The 25,400-nt window shown below is 35.8% G+C and overlaps 1 protein-coding gene and 1 long non-coding RNA gene across 3 annotated transcripts in view; both read right to left on the reverse strand.

The window, feature by feature from the left end:
- Positions 1–1,755: 1,755 nt before the first annotated feature.
- On the reverse strand, positions 1,756–9,018 carry LOC148130763 (uncharacterized). The gene is made up of 2 exons (XR_015749294.1): positions 8,924–9,018; positions 1,756–2,078 (listed from the first exon to the last, which is right to left on the reverse strand). It is a non-coding gene; the product is annotated as an uncharacterized LOC148130763 (long non-coding RNA).
- Positions 9,019–13,782: 4,764 nt separating this feature from the next.
- Positions 13,783–25,400, reverse strand: part of KLHL2 (kelch like family member 2) — a 53,825-nt gene continuing 42,207 nt past the window's right edge. For both annotated transcript variants that reach the window (XM_087963643.1, XM_026689230.2), the window contains exons 11-15: positions 25,190–25,291; positions 23,865–23,993; positions 21,728–21,868; positions 15,270–15,413; positions 13,783–14,751 (exon numbers count right to left, since the gene is read on the reverse strand). In XM_087963643.1, the coding sequence (XP_087819769.1) occupies positions 14,723–14,751; positions 15,270–15,413; positions 21,728–21,868; positions 23,865–23,993; positions 25,190–25,291 (545 nt within the window). In that variant the 3' untranslated portion in view covers positions 13,783–14,722. The remainder of the gene's footprint in view (positions 14,752–15,269; positions 15,414–21,727; positions 21,869–23,864; positions 23,994–25,189; positions 25,292–25,400) is intronic.

Below are 25,400 nucleotides of genomic sequence, written 5' to 3' on the forward strand. Positions count from 1 at the left end.
GTTTCACTGATTAATTGTTCTCATCATCAGGAAATTTCTCCCTAGTTCTAAGTTGCTTCTCTCCTTGATTAATTTCCACCCATTATTTCTTGTCCTGCCTTCAGGTGCTTGGGAGAACAGCTTGACTCCCTCTACTTTGTGGCAACCCCTTAGATATTGGAATATTGCTATCATGTCACCACAGTCCTTTTCAATATACTCAACATTCCCAATTCCAGCAACTTTATATGTTTTAGCCTCCAATCACACCATCATTTTGTTGCTCTTCTCTGCACTCTTCCTAGAGTCTCAAGACCTTTTTTACATTGTGCCGACCAAAGCTGGATGCAGTATTCCAAATATGGTCTTACCAAGGTATTATAAAGTGGTATCAACACTTGATGTGAACTTGATTTTATTGCTCTGTTAATGCAGCCTAGGATTGCTTTGGGTTTTTTGACTGCTGCAGCATGCTGCTGGCTCATATTTACGTCCCACTAGGACTCCAAGATCCCTTTCAATTCTTTGACTCAAGTCTACAGACTACAGTCAAAGATAATAGCATATTCTACAAGAAACTCTTAAGACTACCTAATCCGCATTTTTTACTACAAAAAGTTAATTATTAATGTCATCTATATCCTAGAATTTCAACTACACCAGAATGTTGCCACAAGAAGATAACAAACCTACACAATACAACACAGGAAACGTATAGAATCCCATGACATGCTTCCAGATCAAAACCACATTTGTTCTGATCCACTTAACAGAAATGCTTAACTGGTAACTATCCATAGCACAAGATGAATAGAAGAATTGGGCCAGATCAATTCCTGGGGAGCACTTAGTGAAACACAGGCATCAGAAACAGAACAGCATAATACTACCTAGTTGCAGTTCACAGTTCAAACTACTATTATTAAGCTACAGCCCATACTAGACAAAGACACTGCATTATCTCAAGCACTTGGCTGGCAGGCCCATACTTGCATACAGCTACACAACCTAAACAAATTCTCCAATCAACAGAATCAGTAAAAAAAACTGCTAATATGGAACCAGATCCTACAATAAACTCATGTCTATTTTGTTCCATCATCATCACAAGTCACAACAAATACACACACATACACACAATTAGAGGTGCCTCCACATGGTCTTTCTCTAATGTGATTCATGCCATTATCTACCAGGAATGTCCCCCTGGACAAATGGAACAAACTTCACACAAAAAATTAATAAACACACATTTGACACCAGAATTCAAAATAAGAAAAAAAATGATACGATTTCAATCATTTTGGACATTCTATCATATTTCAAAGTGCCCATTTTGGAAAATCAGGACTTTAACTCCATTACAGAATGAGCCGTTGCTGAAATTGCATGGCATTTATTTATTTTTACCAGCACCCCTTTTAAAATTAGCTCAAGACAGCAAACATACTTTAAACTCCTTTCTCCTATTCTCTCCACAACCTGTGAGATGGTTGGGTTGAGAGAGAGTGACAGGCCCAAAGTCACTCGGATGGATATATCTCTCAAAAGCTTTAGCAATCTCAGAACATCTCAACAAACACAATGTTTTTAACATCATACAAATTCTAACTGTAATTATCTAATAGTAATTATCTTACTCATAAACTACATTTGCCTAAGCAATGGTCTTGCCCTCCTTACTCCCATCTCACTTCAATTTAAATCCTACATTAGTCTGATGAAGTGAGTTGCAGATTGTAAACATTTATACATTTTATTAACAATTCTTAGCTAAATGTTCCATCTTACCTGTTGTATTTTATATTTTTGCATATAAGGTATAAACTGAAATACAAATCCAGGTAAGCATATTAAAAAAAAGAAAAATTCGTGAGCTAGAAGTGAACCCCAAACTGCAATCTGGTATTTAGTGTAATTGTCCAGCATATAGGTCCAAGCATTTTTAAAGGGTTGCTGTAGTGGATTCTCAGGCAGCAAGGAGTCAATGTATTCTACAGCAAGGTAGGCGGAATGCAGTATCTCAGAACTATTGTTATTCATCATCATTCAGTTCTGGCACATCACACTGATAGTTTCCTAACAAAGTTTCTACGAATCTGTAAAATATTAAATAGAGAGAACACGTAAATGGAAAGACTTAAATAAACAGAACAATGTTAATATTTTTATTCTATATAACAACTCTTCAATCAGCACACACTACACAAACAGATTTGTGATTGCTAGAACTTAAATTTGCAGATAGGTATGTTTTGAGAGTGGTTTCATCTAGACTCAGCCCATGTACAAATTCCACAAAGCATGAGGTTCATAATTGTCCCCTTTTCTGGATATGATTTGCATTTTGACTAAGATCTCATATCAGGTGCCTGTAAAGAAACACAGGTAGGAGCCAAAAGGTTTTGGAAGAGTAATTGTAATGGATTTTTTGGTACAGATGGATTTAATTTGATGATAGCTTCACATGAATCCATGATACAAGTAATTAGCTGCCTCATGATTCTGAGTTCATTCAGGTTTATTTCAATGTATGTAATCATTCAATAGAATAGAACAGAATAAGGAGAGAGAATCAAGAAGGAGTAGCCAACTAATAAATGAAGGACATACATGCTATGGAAATGAGGAGAAGAAAAACATTATACAAGATTACTATGGAAAATTGTATTTTCAAGAGAATATTCAAGAAGAAAAAGTTAAGCAATATTTACAGAAAGCGAATTTACCTCAGATACCTAAAGATACTGAAACAATGCTAGAAGGGAATATAACAATGATAGAATTAACAGAAGCTTTAAAAAAACAGAATGTTGAAAAAGCACCAGGTCCAGATGGCTTACCAGCAGAATTTTACAAGACTTTTCAGGAAAGACTGCATCTTCACCTATTAGAAGTTATGAACGAAGTTATGGTAAAGAAAAGAATACCCAAAACATGGACATAAGCATATATTACACTTATATCGAAGGAGGATATAGACCTGCAGCAAGTGAAAAATTATAGACCTATATCCCTACTAAATTCAGACTATAAAATTTTTGCTTCAATTTTGGCAGAAAGACTCAAAAGATATTTAAATAACTTTATCCATATTGACCAAAATGGATTCCTGCCAAAGAGACAAATCAAAGACAATGTGAGAATTATTTTGGATACTCTGGAATATTATGAGGCGCATCCTGAGAAGCAAATGGCTTTGATGTTTTTAGATCCACAAAAAGCCTTTGACAATGTGAGCTGGCAATTTATGTTATTGCAATTGGAACAAATGGTAAAAAATTCATTCAAGCCATTGAAATGATATACAATGAACAAACAGCAAAAGTTATGGTAAATTGAGAACTAACAGAATCTATAGATATAAGAAAAGGGACAAGACAAGGCAACACTGTCACCTCTGCTGTTTGTGTTAACATTGGAAGAGTTGAATAGGAACATTAGAGAAGATAAAGAAATAAAAGGAATGAAAATCCAAAAGGAAGAGTATAAATTGCAAGCTTTTGCAGATGACCTGGTATTTATATTAGAAGACCCATTGGAAACAGCACCTAAATTAATAGAACAAAATAGAAGAATATGGAAACATAGCAGGTTTGAAAATAAACAAAGATAAAACAAAGATATTACAAAGAATATATTAGTAAGACGAAAGAAAGAGTTGTAAGAAGTTTTAGAAATACAGGTCACATACAAGGTTAAGTATTTAGGGATATACATTACACCAAGATGTAGGACACTGAAGGAGGATAATTACACTGCTCAAAAAAATAAAGGGAACACTTAAACAACACAATGGAACTCCAAGTCAATCACACTTCTGTGAAATCAAACTGTCCACTTAGATAGCAACACTGATTGACAATCAATTTCACATGCTGTTGTGCAAATGGAATAGACAACAGTGGAAAGCATAGGCAGTTAGCAAGACATCCCCAATAAAGGAGTGGTTCTGCAGGTGGTGACCACAGACCACTTCTCAGTTCCTATGCTTTCTGGCTGATGGTTTGGTCACTTTTGAATGCTGGCGGTGCTTTCACTCTAGTGGTAGCATGAGACGGAGTCTACAACCCACACAAGTGGCTCAGGTAGTGCAGCTCATCCAGGATGGCATATCAATGCGAGCTGTGGCAAGAAGGTTTGCTGTGTCTGTCAGCATAGTGTTCAGAGCATGGAGGCGCTATCAGGAGACAGGCCAGTACATCAGGAGACGTGGAGGAGGCCATAGGAGGGCAACAACTCAGCATCAGGAGCGCTACCTCCGCCTTTGTGTAAGGAAGGACAGGAGGAGCACTGCCAGAGCCCTGCAAAATGACCCCCAGCAGGCCACAAATGCGCATGTGGCTGCTCAAACAGTCAGAAATAGACTCCATGAGGGTGGTATGAGGGTCCGACGTCCACAGGTGGGGGTTGTGCTTACAGCCCAACACCATGCAGGACGTTTGGCATTTGCCAGAGAACACCAAGATTGGCAAATTTGCCACTGGCGCCCTGTGCTCTTCACAGATGAAAGCAGGTTCACACTGAGCACATGTGACAGATGTGACAGGGTCTGGAGATGCCGTGGAGAACGTTCTGCTGCCTGCAACATCCTCCAGCATGACCGGTTTGGCAGTGGGTCAGTAATGGTGTGGGGTGGCATTTCTTTAGGGGGCCGCACAGCCCTCCATGTGCTCGCCAGAGGTAGCCTGACTGCCATTAGGTACTGAGATAAGATCATCAGACCACTTGTGAGACCATATGCTGATGCGGTTGGCCCTGGGTTCCTCCTAATGCAAGACAATGCTAGACCTCATGTGGCTGGAGTGTGTCAGCAGTTCCTGCAAGACGAAGGCACTGATGCTATGGACTGGCCCGCCCGTTCCCCAGACCTGAATCCAATTGAGCACATCTGGGACATCATGTCTCGCTCCATCCCCCAACGCCACATTGCACCAGACTGTCCAGGAGTTGGGGGATGCTTTAGTCCACGTGTGGGAGAAGATCCCTCAGGAGACCATCCACCACCTCATCGGGAGCATGCCCAGGCGTTGTAGGGAGGTCATACAGGCATTTGGAAGACACACACACTACTGAGCCTCATTTTGACTTGTTTTAAGGACATTACATCAAAGTTGGATCAGCCTGTAGTGTTTTTTTCCACTTTAATTTTGAGTGTAACTCCAAATCCGGACCTCCATGGGTTGCTAAATTTGATTTCAATTGATAATTTTTGTGTGATTTTGTTATCAGCACATTCAACTATGTAATTAACAAAATATTTCATAAGAATATTTCATTCATTCAGATCTAGGATGTCTTATTTTTGTTTTCCCTTTATTTTTTTGAGCAGTGTATCTTAAACTCAAACAGCAGATTGCGACTGACTTAACAAAATGGAGAAACTTACAATTATCATTGATTGGGAGAATATTTACTATTAAGATGAATGTATTGCCTAGAATTTTATATTTATTCCAGACAATTCCAATCCGACTAGGGAGTTTTTTGAAGATTTAAATAGAATTGTGTTGAAATATATATGGCAGAGCAAAAAAGCAAGAATAAAATTAAAATTGTTATAAGATGCAAGAATAAGAGGAAGGTTTGCCTTGCCTAACTGGGAGTTGTATTACCAAGCAACAAATTTGATGTGGGTAAAGGAATGGAGAACATTAAGGAACAACAGACTATTGACCTTAGAAGGGCATGACTTGCTGTTGGGATGGCATGCCTTCCTTTGGTATAAGGGAACTAAAATAGAGGTATTTTAGAAGACATTATATTCGAGAGGCATTGTTTTTGAATTGGAAGAGGATAAAAAGACAATGCTATTTAAAAATTCCATTATGGATATCCACCATTGAAGCTTTTTCTTATCCAATAATATATAAAAAGGTACAAACAGCTAGATATGGTGAGATATTGAATGAAAAGGGTGAACTTAAATCTTTGCAAGCGTTGGAAGGTGTACAAGGTGTAAAAATGAACTGATTTTCATATTTGCAAATACAATCCAGATTTGATAAAGATGTTAAAACAGAAGGTATTTATGATAAGTTGACTGATTTGGATAAAATTTTGATGGGTACTGATGAAAAGGTAATTAAAAAACTTTATGGACACTTACTAGAATTTAAATTGGAGGAGGAACAAGTTAAAGAAATGATAATTGCTTGGGGGGGAAATTTTGGATATGGGATTGATTTAGAAAAATGGCAAAAATTGTGGTCTCAAAATTATAAAATGACTATATCAGCTGCATGTAAAGAAAATCTGTATAAGATGTTTTACAGGTGGCATCTTCCCCCGACGAGACTTGCAAGAGTGTTCAAGAACAAATCGGATAAATGTTGGAAATGTCATCAGATACCTGGTTCATATTACCATATGTGGTGGACATGCTCAGACGCAAAGAAATATTGGACTAAAATCCACACATGGTTGGAAAAAATGATAAAACAACATATAGACTTTAAACCAGATATCTTTTTATTGGGGATTATACCGGAAATATACAACAAAGAGTTGAAATATTTGATTGTAAATGTATTAATAGTGGCTAGGATTGTATTTGCTAAGAATTGGAAAAATGATAAAATATCTATGCAGGAGGAAGTTATTAAGAAAATTATGGACTGTGCTGAAATGAGTAAATTGACATTTGAAATTAGAGAAGAAGAAGATGAATAATTTTATATGATATGGGATTTGTTTTATCAATGGTTGGACAAAAAGACATGGTAATATAATAGACTAGATAATTCTGTGATAGAAATTTAATAGATTGATATAAAACATAATATAGACATATATAACCACTGGTTGAAAGTATAACATAAATTTTAAGATAAAATTTGGAACATCTCATATAAAATGATGGAATAAATAGTTTAGTCATGGATGATTAATAACTGATAAATATATTAGCACATGTTAGTTTGACAGTGTGAAAACTGATATAAACTACTACAAAAGGATAGCACAAAAGATTTTTTTTAAACAAATTTTATTAATTTTTTAAAGACAAACAAAACATAAGACATAAAAGCATAAAACCTCCTTTCTAAAAGTTACTTATAGGTTTTAACAAGGCAAATAAAACATTATTTTATACAGCATAGTTCCACATTATCACATTTCCATTTAAGCACATATATATATATCTTTTCCAAATTTCTCATTATTTCTCCCTTCACTTTTATTCAATTATATTTCTTTCTATCAAGGTTTTATTAATTCTCAATCAAACATAAACACACAAAATACAAAACATAAAACAAGACATAGAAACATAAAACCTCCTTTCTGAAGACTACTTGTAGATTTTGACAAAACAAATAAGACATTCTTTTATACAACATAATTCCAAATTATCATTTGTACATATATTTTCCAAATTTCTCATTGTTTCTCCCTTTAGTTTTATTCCTCCAAGGTTTTATTAATTCTCAATCAAACATAACTAACCAAAACACAAAACATAAAACTTCTTTTTGGAAAGTGGCTTAGCCCCGGGTTACATCTTTTTTTACAGACCTAAATCAAATTCATGCTCACCTTATATACCATTCTTATCTTATTTACCATTCTATATTTTCTATATAACTTCTCCCTTCTTTTCACTCTCTTAATTATATAGCACAAAAGATTTGTAACCAATTGACACACTGTATGTATATAAAATGGAAGATGGTTTTATGTTTTGTATGTGTGTTTTTAAAAATAAAAATTCTTTAAAAAAAGAATAGAATAGAACAGAATAGAATTCTTTATTGGCCAAGTGTGATTGGACACACAAGGAATTTGTCTTGGTGTAAATACTCTCAGTATTTAATATAGCCACCAGTAAAGGCATTTTGCATGAAATAATGTGGTGTAGCTGACTTATTCTACCTGTTGCTTTCCAGAAGTGATGCGATTCTAATTGCTACTTAAAAAGAACATCAGGATCAGGAACATCAGAAGTTATGTATTATACTAAGTGTTATAAATTTAGGGGAAAGATATAAAGGCGTCATACTCCAATCAGTGATTACAGGAGAAATTTTGTTTAATGAGAAAAGATAATAGACAGCTGGAAACAGGACAGACAAAGAATATAAGTATAATGATCTGAATTGAGATGAATAAATAAAATAAAATAAAGAAAGTTAAAAGAGGGGAGAAGCTATATAGAAAATGTAGAATGGTAATAAGATATGGAATGGTATATAAAATGAGCATGAATCTGAATTTGTGTCTGTACGAAAAGATGTTACCCTGGATCAAGCTGCTTTCAAAAAAGATGTTTTATGTCTTTATGTTTGTTTATGTTTGTTTTTAAAAATCAATAAAATTAAAAAAAAAAAAAGAACATCAGGATCAGGAACATCGGAATATTTGATCAAGAATGGAAAACACAGATTTTAATCTCCACTAAACAATTTTAAGCCATTCACTAACACTGACCTGCACTGGACATTTGTGAAAATATCAAGGGGGGGGGGAGGATACATTGCCTTGAGTGCCTTAGAGAAAAGTCCAGGACCAAGTTAACCTTATTCAGACGTTTCCTTATTTTGCCACAACAGGCAACCATTACGAGTAAATCCTAACACCTGCTGGGAAAGTACTTTCCAATGACCACCTCATCTGCACGAAACAAATCTCCCCTCCGCTGTTTTGTTTCTGATGGAGATGCATTTAGAAATAGTAAAGCGCAAGAAACGATAATGCACTGCAGCTAAATGCAACACACACAGAGACACATCAATAAAAGGGTGTTAAACACAAACGTGCGGGGGGGGGGGCAACTGTCATGCTTTGGGGATGTTTAACATGCTAACATACTGAAAGGCAATGAATTCACTTCGAAAGTGCCTCTTTCCTGCATTTCCATCCTCCGTATGGCGAGAGACGCTAATTACTTTGCAAAACCGCGGAATCACACCCGCTAAAGCGATGCTGCCTCTCGGTGACTTACCTGGAGGATCCCGGCTCTCTCCGCGAAGCTCCGGGGAGGGAAGGGGAGAAAGAAGAACCCCAATCCATCCTCAGCGCCGGCTCTAAAGACAGGCGCTCCCCTGGCTGCGTTTGGTCTGATTGGCTAAAGCGCGGGGTGTCGTCCCGATCAGGGGTGCGCTCGCTCGACCACACAGGTAGGGCGCGGATTCCTATTGGAGGAAGGAATGGAGTGAGGATGGGTAGATTTATGGCGACAGCCTATAGTGAGCGTCGCTTCACCCATGAGGATAAAGGCGGGACGCTGTAGAAAGGGTGACTACCATGGAAACCTCAAGAGGTTCCTTACTAAGTCTTGTTTTGTTAAAGGAAGGTGATATTTGATAGAAGCCGTTAAGGAATGCGGCCTTTCAAGCCTGTCATGCGACCTTCCCTTTTGTGTACACTGAGAGCATTTGCACCAAGACAAATTCCTTGTTTCTCCAATAAAGCATTCTATCTATTCTTACATAGATACATTGAATACAATAAAATGCATAGCTTAAACTACCTGAGCAAAAGAAACGTTTTTCTTTTCTACACACACAAAAAAACCGAGGCCAAATTATTGTTTTTAGAAATCCCAATCTGGGCTGCAAAAACTGGCACTGAAGACACACAATTCCTCCAGTCCAGATGCAGCCAAATAAGCTTATGGAGTCTTTACTGGCCAAGCTCTAACCTTTTTCCTACTTGAAGTGTGTTTTATTCAACTAACTAGTTCTTCTTGTATCATCTTTTCAAGGATAGTTTTATGGTGTGTAAAGGCTCACCGCTTACTTGTTTCATCACCATCTGTTTCGATTGACTAGTTACTTAACACTTCTCAGAATGTAAACCTGAAACTTTGTACCATTTTAAAAGCAAGCAGTTATTCCTTTAATTGAAGAGTGCCTCTTTCCCAAAATTCATTCACTATCTTGAGTACAGTGCTTCAGTGTAGTCCAAAGCTTCAAATATCATAGTACCAAATCATGCACTAGAAATAAATCGGTATATTATATTAACTATTCCATATTCAGTTTTTGGTATTGTTTCATGAGCTGATGAGACGAAGCTATCTGCCAATGAAAGAACAACCAGATATAGCGAAGAAAAAAACAATATCAAAAGACTTTGGTAGAATATAAAAGATTTGAAACAGAGCTACAAAAAGAACCACAAAAGATACCGTTGAAAGGTGTCAAAATGCCTTTCCTTCGAGGATTCGATTTTCCCGCTGGGAGAGCTCCGGCGCAAGGATACGGACAACTGCTTGAAAGCTGGATCTTTTTATTTTTCAGGAAGGCGGAGAACAGCGAGAAGTCTGTGTTCCTGGGCTAGCTAGCTTCTTATGGTAAGTCCCTGGTTTTTTATGCCCTTTTCTCCCTTTGTAAGTTGATTTTGTGTGAGTGTTTGTATTTGTGCCTAATGTTTCAAATCCTGTTTGTCTTTATTTCTGCCGGAGGGCAAACTCCGCAGGGTGGCCAGATTGTAATATTGGTTTTCTGTAATCTCTTTTAGCTTTAAGATAGTTTTTCATATTTGTTCTGTGGCAATCTCCTGTCTGTCCCTTTTGTAATTTATATTTTGTGTCTTTTGTCTGTTTGTTTTGCTTATTTGATATGTCCTGTGTTCGTAAGGGTTTCCTTTTCTTATTTGTCTAGTTTTCTTAATTACTTAGGCTTTTGTCTATAGGGATTCTTTAATACCTTTTGTTTGATTCCTTTTCCTATGTAAGTTTGTTTTATGGCTGGCCTGATATTCCCCTTTGGCTTTTCCTGTTTGAGTGACACTACTGTCTTCGTGAAGTTCCCTTTCCACAATACGCTTAAAAAAAACCTCATGGAGAAGATTAAGCATAAGTTAAATATAATGGAGAAAGATGAACTGGCACAACAAATAAAGAGCAAAACATTTTTTTTTGAAAATGCTAATAAACCTGGAAGATGGCCAGGTGATAAATCTGAAGGAGAAAGAGAAGAAATGGATAAGCAAATTGCAGAATGAGGAAGGTACACTATACTAACAAATAGAAAAGAAAAAAATATAATTTTTATAAGAAGCTATATTTTATAAGGAATTTTATAAGAAGCTATATGACTATGAAAAAGTACCAGAGGAAAAAATAATATTATATACTTGGAAAAAGCCAATTTACCAAAAGTTTTGGAAATGGTGAAGAATATGTTGAACGAAAGAATAACAATGGCAGACTTACTAGAAACGATCAAAAAACAAAAATAAAACACCAGGCTCAGATGGTTTATCAGCAGAAATTTATAAAGACTTTACAAGTTTCTTAATGTTAGAGGTGTATAACGAGGTCTAATTACAAGCCAAGATACCAGATATGTGGACAGAAGCTAACATTACTTTGATTCCAAAAGAAGATTCATACCTAACACAAAGAAATAACAGGCCAATATCCCTATCAAATGCAGATTATAAAATATTTGCTTCAATAATTGCTGAAAGATTAAAAAGATTTTTGATTGAGTTTATACATTCTGATCAAAATGGGTCTTCACCTGAGGCAAATTAGAAACAATGTCATAATAATTTTAGACACATTGGAGTATTATGAAGTACATAGTGAAAAACAAGTAGCATTCATTTTTTTGGCTGTCCAGAAAGCATTTAATAATAGAAATTGGCAATTTATGTGGCAACAATTCAAATGCATGGACTTTAGCGAAAAATTTATAAATATAAAGGCAATCTAAATACACCAGAGAGCTAAAGTGATGGTGAATGGCGATGTGACAGAAAAATTTTATATAAAAAGGGTACGAGACAAGGCTCTCCATTATCCCATTATCCATTTAACACTAGAAGTTTTAACTAGAAATATTAAACAAGATCCAGAAATAAAGGGAATGGAGATCAAAAAAGAAAAATATAAATTACAAGCATTTGCAGATGATTTAGTTTTTATATTAGAAGAACCATTAGAAACTGATTCTAAATTGATAGGGAAAATTGAAGAATATGGATGATTGGCAGAGTTGAAAATAAATGAAGAAAAAACCAACATAATAGAACATAAAAACCTTACAGATAAACAGGAAAAAGAATTGACTGAGAAAATAGATCTTCAGATAGTAAAGAAAATTAAATATTTAGGCATCTATTTAACAGCAAGATGTGCAACAAATAAAAGATAATTATATAAAACTAATGCAACAAATTAAGCTGGATTTGGAGAAATGGAAAAATCTACAACTATCTTTGATAGAGAGAATAGTCACTATAAAAATGAATATATTACCAAAACTACTTTTTTTATTCCAAACAATTCCGATAAAAATAGAGAAAAAATATTTTGAAGAACTAAATCGAACCACCTTGAAGTATATTTGGCAAGGGAAAAAAGCAAGAATAAAACTGAAAATGTTACGGAATTATGAGCTGTAAGCCATAATCATCTCAATTATGACAAATCACAGCTTGAACTGTCTTGCTTTGCATGTAATGAGTCTATCTCATGTATTAGTTTCACCTTTTAAGTTGCATTACTGAAATAAATGAACTTTTGCACGATATTCTAATTTTTTGTTTCACCTGTATGTTAATATTTCTTTTTGTTCTTTTTTGCTTTTCTGCCCCCAGCCAATCAGAACAGAGCCAACCCAACCAATCAGAACACAGCAAAAACCCCAACCAATGAGAACACCCCCTCACCCAATCAGAACACAGCCAAGCCCCCACCCAATCAAGTCACACCCCCACTAGCAGTTAAAAGGAAGAAGCAGCTGCAAGCTCACATTACTCTGAGAAGCACAAAGCTGAAGACACAAGCCTGAAGATGATGAATGAGACTTCATCGAAACGTCGCCTAGATACTTCCAATTTTATGCGGGAGAAAACCCGAATAACCAAAGATACACACACACACACACACACATATATATATATATTCTGTCTCACCTGTAGCCACAAGGTGAGAGTCCAAATGTCCCAAAGGAATAAACACGAACAGACAAAATCAGGAATAACAGAGTTAACTTTCCTTTGTAGTTGTCGTTGGCAGCTTTCCCAGAAGCTGTCTTCAAACTCAGATAAGGAGCCACACAATAAATCAGAACAGAAGGCTTCTCCCAGACTACGAACGTAATTAACGAAGTTTGACCCGAACAAGGATCGTTAGCTAACACGCCTCCGTATTTTCCTTGAAGGGGCGTGTCAGTCTCTCTAATTAGTCTCTGACTTGACGTTTCCTTTCAAATTGTGCTTGACGTCTCAGCCTACGTCTAGTCCTTGCATCAACCCAACATTCGTCATTTTGATCATCACTCAAAGACTCTGGCACGTTCTGTGGATCAGCTGCTGACACCTGAGGCATAATGGATGTGGAAGGTTCCGGAGAGGAAGGTGATTCCGACACTTCCTCATCCTCCTGGCTCACGTCTGCATCTCTCATTAAAGCAGGTTGAAATTCCAATGCCAAACCCTCCTCATCACTCGAGCCTGTGTCTTCTGACACATCAGACTCAAAGTGCACAGCAGGCTCAAACCTCCCAGTCACAACACACACACACACACACAAACACATATATATGGTATTCAGCTTTGTTCGGGTATTTTCCCATGTCATTATAGTTGTGCCTTTAAAGTTGTAGCAACGTTTTGGCAGAATCTCATCTGCCATCATCAGGCTTCTGTATTGTGTTCGTCAGACAAATGAGATTCTGCCAAAACGTTGCTACAACTTTAAAAGCACAACTATAATGACGTGGGAAAATACCCGAACAAAGCTGAATACCATAAATGTAAGTACCTGCGGAAACTTAAGAAAACACACACACACACACATATATATATATATACTAAAAGAAAAGAAAGAAAAAAGCAACACCAAACTTGAGAAAAACAAGTATGTAAATTTTTATTAAAGAAAACAGATCAAAATGACAATACTTTGGGTCAAATTTAACACATCCAGAAGTTTCATATATTTCTTGTACAAATATGTTCGCATATAATACAGTAATTAATAGCAGCTTACAGTTTTAAATACTTACACAAACTTTTAAAATCGTTACACAGGAAGAGTTTTAAATGCCATGCAAGTAAAATAACCTCATACATTCATTTTATTCCATAATTACCATGCCCAATTACAATTAAATACATCAAAACTTTAGAAAGGGAACTTGCTGAATACGAATCATCAATATAAGTTAAAACACTTTTTAATTGAGTTTTGTGTGGTATCAGTTTCATGGCATTAATAAATATCAAAATATATACCTCTGTTTTACAATGTAGTACTGGCACATTTTGGAATACATGCCAGTTATAAATAATATCAGTAAGTCCCTAACAAATATGAATAAAATTTATAACTAGGCAAACATTTGTAATGTAACCAAAAATGAATGAGAAAAAGTAATGCAGACATAAAACCTACTATTCATGGACATTTTAAACCCCAAAACCTTTACTTTTTTTTTTACTTTCACCAGAACACATTACTTTATGTTCTACTAGGAAAAACAATCTATAGTCAATCACATGGGAGACATGATTGGCTCTTAAGAAAATGAGTTTTGTCTAGAAATTCAGCAAATAAGGTCCATACAGTTTTGGACATCTCCAGTAGATGTAGCCTACTATGGAATAATGCTATACTTTGCTTCAACCTGGAATAATCTTCATTTTAAACCTTAATTGCAGTTTCCAACATGTCTCAGTGCACAGCTACAAGTTGAGAAGTGCTTGGATGCTTCATCACTTCAACGCTACTTGTTAAAGCTTGCTTTTAAGTGCATAATCAAGAGGGAAAAATATCTGCACCAATTCACAATGGTTTGTCTATAACAGTCACACCTAGAAAAGAGAGATGCAAGAGATCAATTCCTTGTATGGAACATTCCTAAATAATGTTGGAGAAGATTTATTCACAAATGCTTCATTATGCATGTAATACTTGTCATGAGTACCATCTTGCTGAAAATTATATAAATACACTAAACCTGAAAAAGTATAAGCTATCCAAATCCACAGACTTATCCACAAAATCTGGTGGTGTCAAAATGATAAATTATGCATTGTGATATCACAATATGCATTTTGACATTTACCTCTCTCCTTGCCTGACCACAACATCATTGATTCCACAATTATTAATTTATTTTGCACCATATGCTACAACTGGTATGACTTCCATTTAAAAAGTAAAAGATCCTGTCTATTCTGCTAATGTCGTTGCTATACTTCCTTCCATTCCCCAGATGCTCAAAATAGTGGCAATGATTATGATGATGATAAAGCAATTCCTAAGCTGGAAAATATACCATTTTTTCTTCTAGAAGGGAACAGTATTTTCCAAATTTATTTTTCAATACCTGCATAACTTCTTCCTGTACTCATACATGATGATACAACTGTCCATTTATCTGTCATTGGGTTATAATATTCCACTGTGGCCAAGTTACAAGAGCCATCATCTCCTCCAATCACGTACAACAGTCCATTCACAGCAGACACCCCTAATATGAAAAAGAAATAAAACATCACTTGGTTACTCACTAGCCAGGCAATATTTACTACCGTAGGTTAGTTTTAGAAGAAAAATTGGAGGAACAAAAAACAACTACTACAACGACAGTAATTTTTAAGTTTATATTCCACCTCATTCCCAGCACCTCAGGGTGGCTTACAGTTTACAGCGCAAAAACAGCACAAAAGAACAATGATGGGAAAGAAAACAAACCCAGAGGGAAATAAAAAAAGGAAGAAAGGGGCATCAATTGTGCTTGCCAAATAATAATCTCTGCTGTGCTGACACTTCTTTGATAACCAAAAATACAAAGGTTCTGGAAGATTTAGTAATAAAAATCAAGGTGCAAATATAAACATGAGACTAAAAATAAATACAAAGACCAAATTATGACAACAGGTACAAGTGCCCAGCTTTAGAATTGAAAGTAAAGAACTGAAATAAGAGATAGCTTCTGCCTTTTAAGATGAACCAAAAACAGTAAAGGAACAGGCAGTCAAGAACCACACAAACAAATGGATCATTGAACAAATTAATTCAGATTTCTCACAAGAGCCATAAATGACCAGGCTCAAATGGGTTAAAATTCCATTAGGTTCATGTGGAAAGATTAACATTGCTAAAATGATTACTATTCCCTTTCTCCAACTGATTGATATTTAACAGCATTCTCATATTAATTTCAAGTAGATATTTTATTCAGATTGATAAACTATTGAACTATTGATAATATTTTAATGAAAGATTATCTTGGTTTGATTTTAACTGAATTTTAAATTTCAGATCCTCATTTACAGTTCTAATATTTTATACTGCATTTTATTCAATGTCTACAATCACCTTTGGAGAGATGGACGGCATGACATTTTGACTGACAAATAGGAAGTTTATATTATAATCTATATTTATGCAAATTCAGAATTGAAGTTATAGACTTCATTAGAATGTTTTTTTTCTGTTAGGATCTTGGGTAAACATATAGCAAAGTGTCCTTCATTTCCTAGTTTGAAAGCAGCTAGATATATTTGAGTCTTACTGTGACACCGATTGGATTTCTTGAAAGAATTCTACTGTAGAAATAGGTGATATCCAATAGCCCATTAGAAAGAATAGGCTGAGTCTGGAATAATTACTTCAAACCAATTATATTAAGGAATTCCAACAACTTCAGATGGAATTTTCTTTGCCTAATACAGAAGAGTGGCAATGTAATAAACTCAACCATCTTTACTAAACTCAAACTCAATAGGACCAGAGAACTGCCTCAAGAGAGTCTGAGATGCTATCATTTTTAATTAATCTCTTTCAAATAAAATAAACTTTGTATTCATAAGTTTTATATGTTTAATGTTAAAATAATTGACCTTTATGACATGTGAGATAAAGCTGAGATATCCAATGATGAAACATCAACAGATGGAAGTAAAAGGTATTAGGTTCATTTCTTTGGTCTTGAAATTAATTCATCAAATAAATTATTCCACAAGATTTTGTCAGAGACTTCAAACAATGATTTTAAAATATTGTAGATTTTCTTTGTCAGAAATACAATTTTTCCCCACATCATTTGTTTTTTTGTCAACTTTCCACATGATTTGGTTTTGTCAACTTTTCATTATTTTAGAATATTTTAATACAATGTGTTAAATATGTGAATATTATTTTGAACTGTATTCCAAAGTTGGAAATTGTGACTAGATAATTATATTAAACTGGAAAAATACTATCACTTTAGTCATTTGAGTTCAGAAAATGTGCAGCATTGATTTTAAATTACTAGTAAACAAAAAACAAAACAACCCACAATACTGTTATTTTTCTGTTTGGCAGAATCATAATACAATAATAGATAAATATTTGAGTGATTTTATAGATTATTATTAAACACGATGTGATATATTTAGAGAATTGTTATTAATTTACCATAAATTTTATTTTAAACGATTTTTAGTTTAGTTTTTTATTTTATTATATTTTTTGCCCTGGTGGCAGTCACTGGTGGGATTCAATTTTTTTTACTACCGGTTCTGTGGGTGTGGCTTTGTGGGTGTGGCATGGCAAGGAAAGGTTACTGCAAAATTCCCATTCCCTCCCCACCCAACTAACCTGCTTTCCAGCTCCGTTCTCCTGTGCAGGGCAACAAAAGAAGACCCACCCAGCTGGGACTCGGGAGACAGAGAAGAGATGGGGGCAGGGCCAGTCAGAGGTGGGATTTGCCGGTTCTCCAAACTACTCAAAATTTCCACTACCGGTTCTCCAGAACTGGTCAGAACCTGCTGAATACCACTTCTGGGCACAGTGGTTAGAATGCAGTACTGCAGGCTACTTTTGCTGTTGATTGCCAATTGCCAGCAGTTCGGCAGTTTGATTCTCACTGGCTCAACCTTCCATCTTTTTGAGGTTGGTAAAATGAGGACCCGATTGTTAGGGGCAATATGCTGACTCTGTAAACCGCTTAGAGAGTGCTATAAAGCACTGTGAAGTTATATACACTGCTCAAAAAAATAAAGGGAACACAAAAATAAGACATCCTAGATCTGAATGAATGAAATATTCTTATGAAATATTTTGTTCATTACATAGTTGAATGTGCTGACAACAAAATGACACAAAAATTATCAATGGAAATCAAATTTAGCAACCCATGGAGGTCCGGATTTGGAGTTGCATTCAAAATTAAAGTGGAAAAAAACACTACAGGCTGATCCAACTTTGATGTAATGTCCTTAAAACAAGTCAAAATGAGGCTCAGTAGTGTGTGTGGCCTCCACGTGCCTGTATGACCTCCCTACAACGCCTGGGCATGCTCCTGATGAGGTGACAGATGGTCTCCTGAGGGATCTCCTCCCACACCTGGACTAAAGCATCCCCCAACTCCTGGACAGTCTGTGGTGCAACGTGGCATTGGTGGATGGAGCGAGACATGATGTCCCAGATGTGCTCAATTGGATTCAGGTCTGGGGAACGGGCGGGCCAGTCCATAGCATCAATGCCTTCGTCTTGCAGGAACTGCTGACACACTCCATTTTTAATTACTAGTAAACAAAAAACAAAACAACCCACAATACTGTTATTTTTACATGAGGTCTAGCATTGTCTTGCATTAGGAGGAACCCAGGGCCAACTGCACCAGCATATGGTCTCACAAGGGATCTGAGGATCTCATCTCGGTACCTAATGGCAGTCAGGCTACCTCTGGCAAGCACATGGAGGGCTGTGCGCCCCCCCTAAAGAAATGCCACCCCACACCATTACTGACCCACTGCCAAACCGGTCATTCTGGAGAATGTTGCAGGCAGCAGAATGTTCTCCACGGCATCTCCAGACCCTGTCACATCTGTCACATGTGCTCAGTGTGAACCTGCTTTCATCTGTGAAGAGCACAGGGTGCCAGTGGCAAATTTGCCAATCTTGGTGTTCTCTGGCAAATGCCAAACGTCCTGCACAGTGTTGGGCTGTAAGCACAACCCCCACCTGTGGACGTCGGACCCTCATACCACCCTCATGGAGTCTATTTCTGACCATTTGAGCAGCCACATGCGCATTTGTGGCCCGCTGGAGGTCATTTTGCAGGGCTCTGGCAGTGCTCCTACTGTCCCTCCTTGCACAAAGGCGGAGGTAGCACTCCTGATGCTGGGTTGTTGCCCTCCTACGGCCTCCTCCACGTCTCCTGATGTACTGGCCTGTCTCCTGGTAGCGCCTCCATGCTCTGGACACTATGCTGACAGACAGCAAACTTTCTTGCCACAGCTCGCATTGATGTGCCATCCTGGATGAGCTGCACTACCTGAGCCACTTGTGTGGGTTGTAGACCCCATGCTACCGCTAGAGTAAAAGCACCGCCAGCATTCAAAAGTGACCAAACCATCAGCCAGAAAGCATAGGAACTGAGAAATGGTCTGCAGAACCACTCCTTTATTGGGGATGTCTTGCTAACTGCCTATGCTTTCCACCTGTTGTCTATTCCATTTGCACAACAGCATATGAAATTGATTGTCAATCAGTGTTGCTATCTAAGTGGACAGTTTGATTTCTCAGAAGTGTGATTGACTTGGAGTTACATTGTGTTGTTTAAGTGTTCCCTTTATTTTTTTGAGCAGTGTAATTATCCTCCTTCAGTGTACTACATCTTGGTGTAATGTATATCCCTAAATACTTAACCTTGTTTGTGAACTGTATTTCTAAAACTTCTTACAACTCTTTCTTTCGTCTTACTAACATATTCTTTGTTAATATCTTTATCTTTGTTTATTTTCAAACCTGCTACGTTTCCATATTCTTCTATTTTGTTCTATTAATTTAGGTGCTGTTTCCAATGGGTCTTCTACCAGGTCATCTGCAAAAGCTTGCAATTTATACTCTTCCTTTTGGATGTTCATTACTTTTATTTCTTTATCTTCTCTAATGTTCCTATTCAACTCTTCCAATGTTAACACAAACAGCAGAGGCGACAGTGGACAACCTTGCCTTGTCCCTTTTCTTATATCTATAGATTCTGTTAGTTCTCCATTTACCATAACTTTTGCTGTTTGTTCATTGTATATCATTTCAATGGCTTGAATGATTTTTTTACCATTTGTTCCAATTGCAATAACATAAATTGCCAGCTCACATTGTCAAAGGCTTTTTGTGGGTCTAAAAACATCAAAGCCATTTGCTTCTCAGGATGCGCCTCATAATATTCCAGAGTATCCAAAATAATTCTCACATTGTCTTTGATTTCTCTCTTTGGCAGGAATCCATTTTGGTCAATATGGATAAAGTTATTTAAATATCTTTTGAGTCTTTCTGCCAAAATTGAAGCAAAAATGTTATAGTCTGAATTTAGTAGGGATATAGGTCTATAATTTTTCACTTGCTGCAGGTCTGTATCCTCCTTCGGTATAAGTGTAATATATGCTTCTGTCCATGTTTTGGGTATTCTTTTCTTTAACATAACTTCGTTCATAACTTCTAATAGGTGAAGATGCAGTATTTCCTGAAAAGTCTTGTAAAATTCTGCTGGTAAGCCATCTGGACCTGGTGCTTTTTCAACATTCTGTTTTTTAAAAGCTTCTGTTAATTCTCTCTCCTTATTCTGTTCTATTCTATTAAATGATTACATACATTGAAATAAACCTGAATGAACTCAGAATCATGAGGCAGCTAATTACTTGTATCAAGGATTCATGTGAAGCCATCATCAAATTAAATCCATCTGTATCTAAAAATCCATTACAATTACTCTTCCAAAACCTTTTGGCTCCTACATGTGTGTTTTTACAGGCACCTGATATGAGATCTTAAGTCAAAATGCAAATCATATCCATATGCTCAGAATGGGGACAATTATGAATCTCATGCTTTGTGGAATTTTTACATGGGCTGAGTCTAGATGAAACCACTCTCAAAACATACCTATCTGCAAATTTAAGTTCTAGCAATCACAAACCTGTTTGTGTAGTGTGTGCTGGTAGAGTTGTTATATAGAATAAAAATATTAACATTGTTCTGTTTATTTAAGTCTTTCCATTTATCACGTTCTCTCTATTTAATATTTTACAGATTCGTAGAAACTTCGTTAAGAAACTATCAGTGTGACAGAAGTGTGATTGACTTGGAGTTCCATTGTGTTGTTTAAGTGTTCCCTTTATTTTTTTGAGCAGTGTATAAGTCTAAGTGCTATTGCTATTTTGGTAATATAATTTAACAATTAAGTTATCCACTGGGCAAGTGTTTAGTATGGTTTTTCAATCTGGTTTGTAAAGAAAATTAAATTAAAACTATCCCTTGAATATATTTAAGAAGTGGCTTGTGTTCATGTTTGTAAGCATCTTGGAGTAATTTTAATGGAAAATGCCTAACAAACAAATATGCATTGTTTACTTGAACAGTGTGCATATAGTTATTAAATTTATCTAGTGTCACATCTCACATACATGACTCTGAGCACCTAACAATTAAGACAAATTAAAAACAAAACAGAAAATATGAGCAATTTAAATATGACCAATTCAGTCTTGGTAGAACTATATCATAATTTTCTTTTCTTTTTTTTCTGTGTTCTGCTTATGTGCTAATCTTGAAACAGTAGAAAGCATTCTAGTTTTAAAATTGTTGGGAACTGCTATAACGTTGCCTGAATTAACATTAAGAAAACAAAACTCTACTTTGATGCCTTTGGCAACACCCTATAAAAGACTACTCTTAGCATATTCCCTTGCCTTATTTATGATTGTGCTGATTATTTTTAAAAATTGCATGAAAACTAGTGCTTTTTCAAATTGACTATTAAAAAGTTCTTTATGACTTCAAATAATTTACCTGCATTTCTCCTACACATGTTCATATCTGCAACTTGTTTCCATACGTTAATTGTGGCATCATAAACTTCAACACTTTTTCTAACTAAAGGGCCATCATGTCCTCCAACTGCATAGAGTAAGTTACCTAAAACCCCAACACCTGCAAAGAGAAAATAAAAAAGATTCAGAAATCAGAGAAAAGGGGTTTTCTCAAATGCCATCAATTTTTTTAAAAAGTTAATGAGTAATGGAGTGAATTGCATCAACATTTTAATTGTTAAAAAGTTAGAGATCACATGACACAAAGCCCTTCTCCAAGATCTTAAATATAAAAATCCAAAAATTGCTGTTAGATTGTGATTTTTAAATGTGAAATATATTAAATAGATTTAATAATATTACCTATTATGGATCAGGAGTCTAGTGACTCCTTCTCACCTTAGAAATGTTATGAAAAGGCTTACGTTTTGGTGAGCTACAGCTAACGTCACCAGATGAGTGAAGATGCTTGATTGATATAGGATTTAAACTGGGATGAAACAAAGTTTATCCCTTCAAATAGAAAAATGCACTGCATATTTTAGCCTTTGGAATGCAGGGGCTATGACCTTTATCCCTAAGCTGATGCTATAGTGCCACAAACTACATTCAGAAAAAAAAGGGAGAGATCTGTCTCATTTAGCTGGTTAAGGCAACATAACTCTGATGGCCAAAGTCGACTTCTATGGAATCTCTAAAATTTTGGTTGGAGACAGAAGGACATTTAAAAGTGTCAAAGGGGATAAACAGGGAAGAGTCCCTTGGCAGGGATTTTTGTAGTTTGAAGCATTATAGCGGTGTTTGACCTAGAAAGTTAGATGTAAGAATTGTGCAGAGTTTTCTAGAGGATCAGGGTGGGCTCAGTCTCTAATCCTGAAAAAGCAAAATCTTAAAGAGGTTTCTTTCTTCAATGATCTTTGTGGAATTATAACAATCAGCAGGGAAGAATGGCTGTCCCTCAAGAATTATCTAGATCTTCAGGCAGAGGATGGAGAGAATGAATAAAAAAAAAATCAGTCATCAGAAAGAAAAGTTGAACAGTGCATGCATTTATTAAATTTATATTTATCCCAAATACATGACTTGGACAGCTAACAGAAAATTAGCTGCCCAGAGCAGAAAATTTTAAAAAAAGCATCTGGCAGAATGAACTGTAACTGCAGATTGGCAACAACACCACAGCCTTCCCCCCAAAAACAGTATATGTCTAAACAATTGGCTAAAGGCGAAAAAAAGACATTTTTGTGTTGAAAAAAGTCATTGCTAGACATGGAACTGACAACCTGAAAACAAGGAACAAAATGCATTTGGGCTTTTGTTTGTTCGACAGCTTCCCCTAACTTTGAGCCTTTCAGTAATAAGCGTTGGAAGTTAAAATATTAACTGATGAGAGGAAATGATTTTATTGTAACAATACTCTAGGCTTAAGTACGTATAGAATATGCCATATATTTGAATTAACTGATGTGGTTTGGACTGGTTGGCACAAGTGCAAATACAGCCGTTGTGTTAGGGTTTAAATTTCTTAATCTCAAAAGTTGCTGCCAAATTCTTTGCTCTCTGGCTACCATAGACCAACACAACCCTGCTCCTACAATTAATATCTAGAGGTGATAAAATGAATTGTGTTACCTATTTTAAAATGAATGTTACTTTAAAATAGTCCAATTTAGCCTGGGTTTAGCCAGAACCAGGCATATCAAAAGTCTAATTTCTCCATCTGAATTGCAATGCTTTGGCTACTTAAACTGTATTCAACTCATGTACATCTGCAATGTAATTTGCTCAAGGCCTTTTGGTACATTCTATGAGAGAACTTACTAAAGAGCCAGTTTAGTGCAGCAGTTAATTCATCAGGCTAAAAACCAGAACACTTTGAATTCTAGTCCTACTTCCAAAATAACTTTGCTGTGAAAACTGCAGTGACTGTCAGGGCGCTTGCCAAAAGTTAAAAATGATTCAAAAGCAGACAGAGAAAGAGAAAGAGAGAGGAAGTAAGGGGGGGAGAGGAAGAGGGAGGAAGAGAGAGAGAGAGAGGGAGGGAGGGAGGGAGAGAGAGAGAGAGAGAGAGAGAAGAGGGAAAGATTTTCTGTCTCAAACATAATTTCTTTGCTCACCAGCTCCACTACGTCGAGTACTCATTCCTGCAACATAGGTCCACTCATTTGAATTATAGTTATAGCATTCCACTGTGCTAAGGCACTGACGCGATGCACCATCATAGCCACCAACTGCATACAACATACCTGGAAATAGGTTTAGGAGACATATGTGTGCAAATGTACACATATAGCATAGCTATACAAACACAAATCTATGGTGACAATCTATCTACTCATGAGATAGCATATTTAAAATATACATATTTGGTTATTTGTATGGTTAATTTTAATTTTTAAAAAAGCTAAATTTCCCTTGTAAAATACCTAGGCAAGGCAGCAATGAAATTGTATTTCTGTATCACAGCACAGGAATACTGTGAAAACTATTTACAGTTCTAATCATCATTCATAATTCTGTAGACAGTTTTAATTTTCTGGAATCAAAATATAGACTTTAATTTTCTTTTATCCCTTCCTTCAATTTCAAGAAGAAAAGACCAAATTTTGTTTTTCCCTTCTTTTTAATAGACTAATATAAAAAGCTTTATTGCCAAACAATTCTATAATTATTATAATTGTACATTAAGATACAAAAACAATATTCAAATATACACAGGGCATTTTCAGTTGTTAGAGAATTAGCACTATTTTGTATCAACAATCTTGTTTCTTCTAGTTTACATTTACATCTTTGAATGGCAGTAAATGTTTCTTTATGTTGTAAAGACAAATGTACTCTTTTTACATTAATAATTTAGTTGCCATTATTATTACAAGTACAACATTTATTAATTTTTTAAAAAATAGGCAAAGTATTGTGTTATTTAAATGGCTTTTGAAAGATATGATTTAAAGTATACATTATTATTCTGTTCATTCTATAAATCCTCTTCCCTATTTTATGGGTCAAATATTTTTATAGATGAAAAGAAAAATCTTAATCAGGCTATTCATTCAACAAGGAAGGAATATTTATAATGTAAATCATTAGCACATTTCACAGCAGCAAATCTTTTTAGTTGTTTTTCCCCCCCAATAAAGCCTTTTATCTAAATAGGCATTTTTATAAAAGGAATCATTTTACTTTCTAGAATAAGCCAAGCAAATAATGTCAGAGCCACAGCACAAAAAAGAATTGGAAAGAAGGATGGAAAAGTAGAGCAGAAACAGTGAAGCAGAATTTCTGGGCCTTTCATTCAGAATAAAGTTCCACTTTGCCTTCAGAACATTCTTAATGTGCTTTAAAAGATGTGTTTTCTTTTAAACAGGCAGGGCCTTTAGGATTAGATGTCTTAAAAGTTGAACCATGCAGAGAGAAAAGTCAGGCTAAGAAATCTTACCTCCCATTACACCTACTCCAACGCTACTTCTCCTTGTGTTCATTGGAGCTACATGAAACCATTCATCAGTCTTCACATTATAAGCTTCTACTGAGGATAAACCTGTAATAAAACATAAAGAAACCTAATCAAATGAAGTATTACTGAATCTAGGGGTTGGATGTTGGTGTTTTTTTTTTGCAATAAGTAATAAGCATATTGTAGGAAGTTA

Source organism: Notechis scutatus, chromosome 4 (genome assembly GCF_049901735.1).
Source record: "Notechis scutatus isolate UNSWTSFEM ecotype Mainland chromosome 4, rNotScu1.2, whole genome shotgun sequence".
NCBI classification, from domain to species: Eukaryota; Metazoa; Chordata; class Lepidosauria; order Squamata; family Elapidae; genus Notechis; species Notechis scutatus.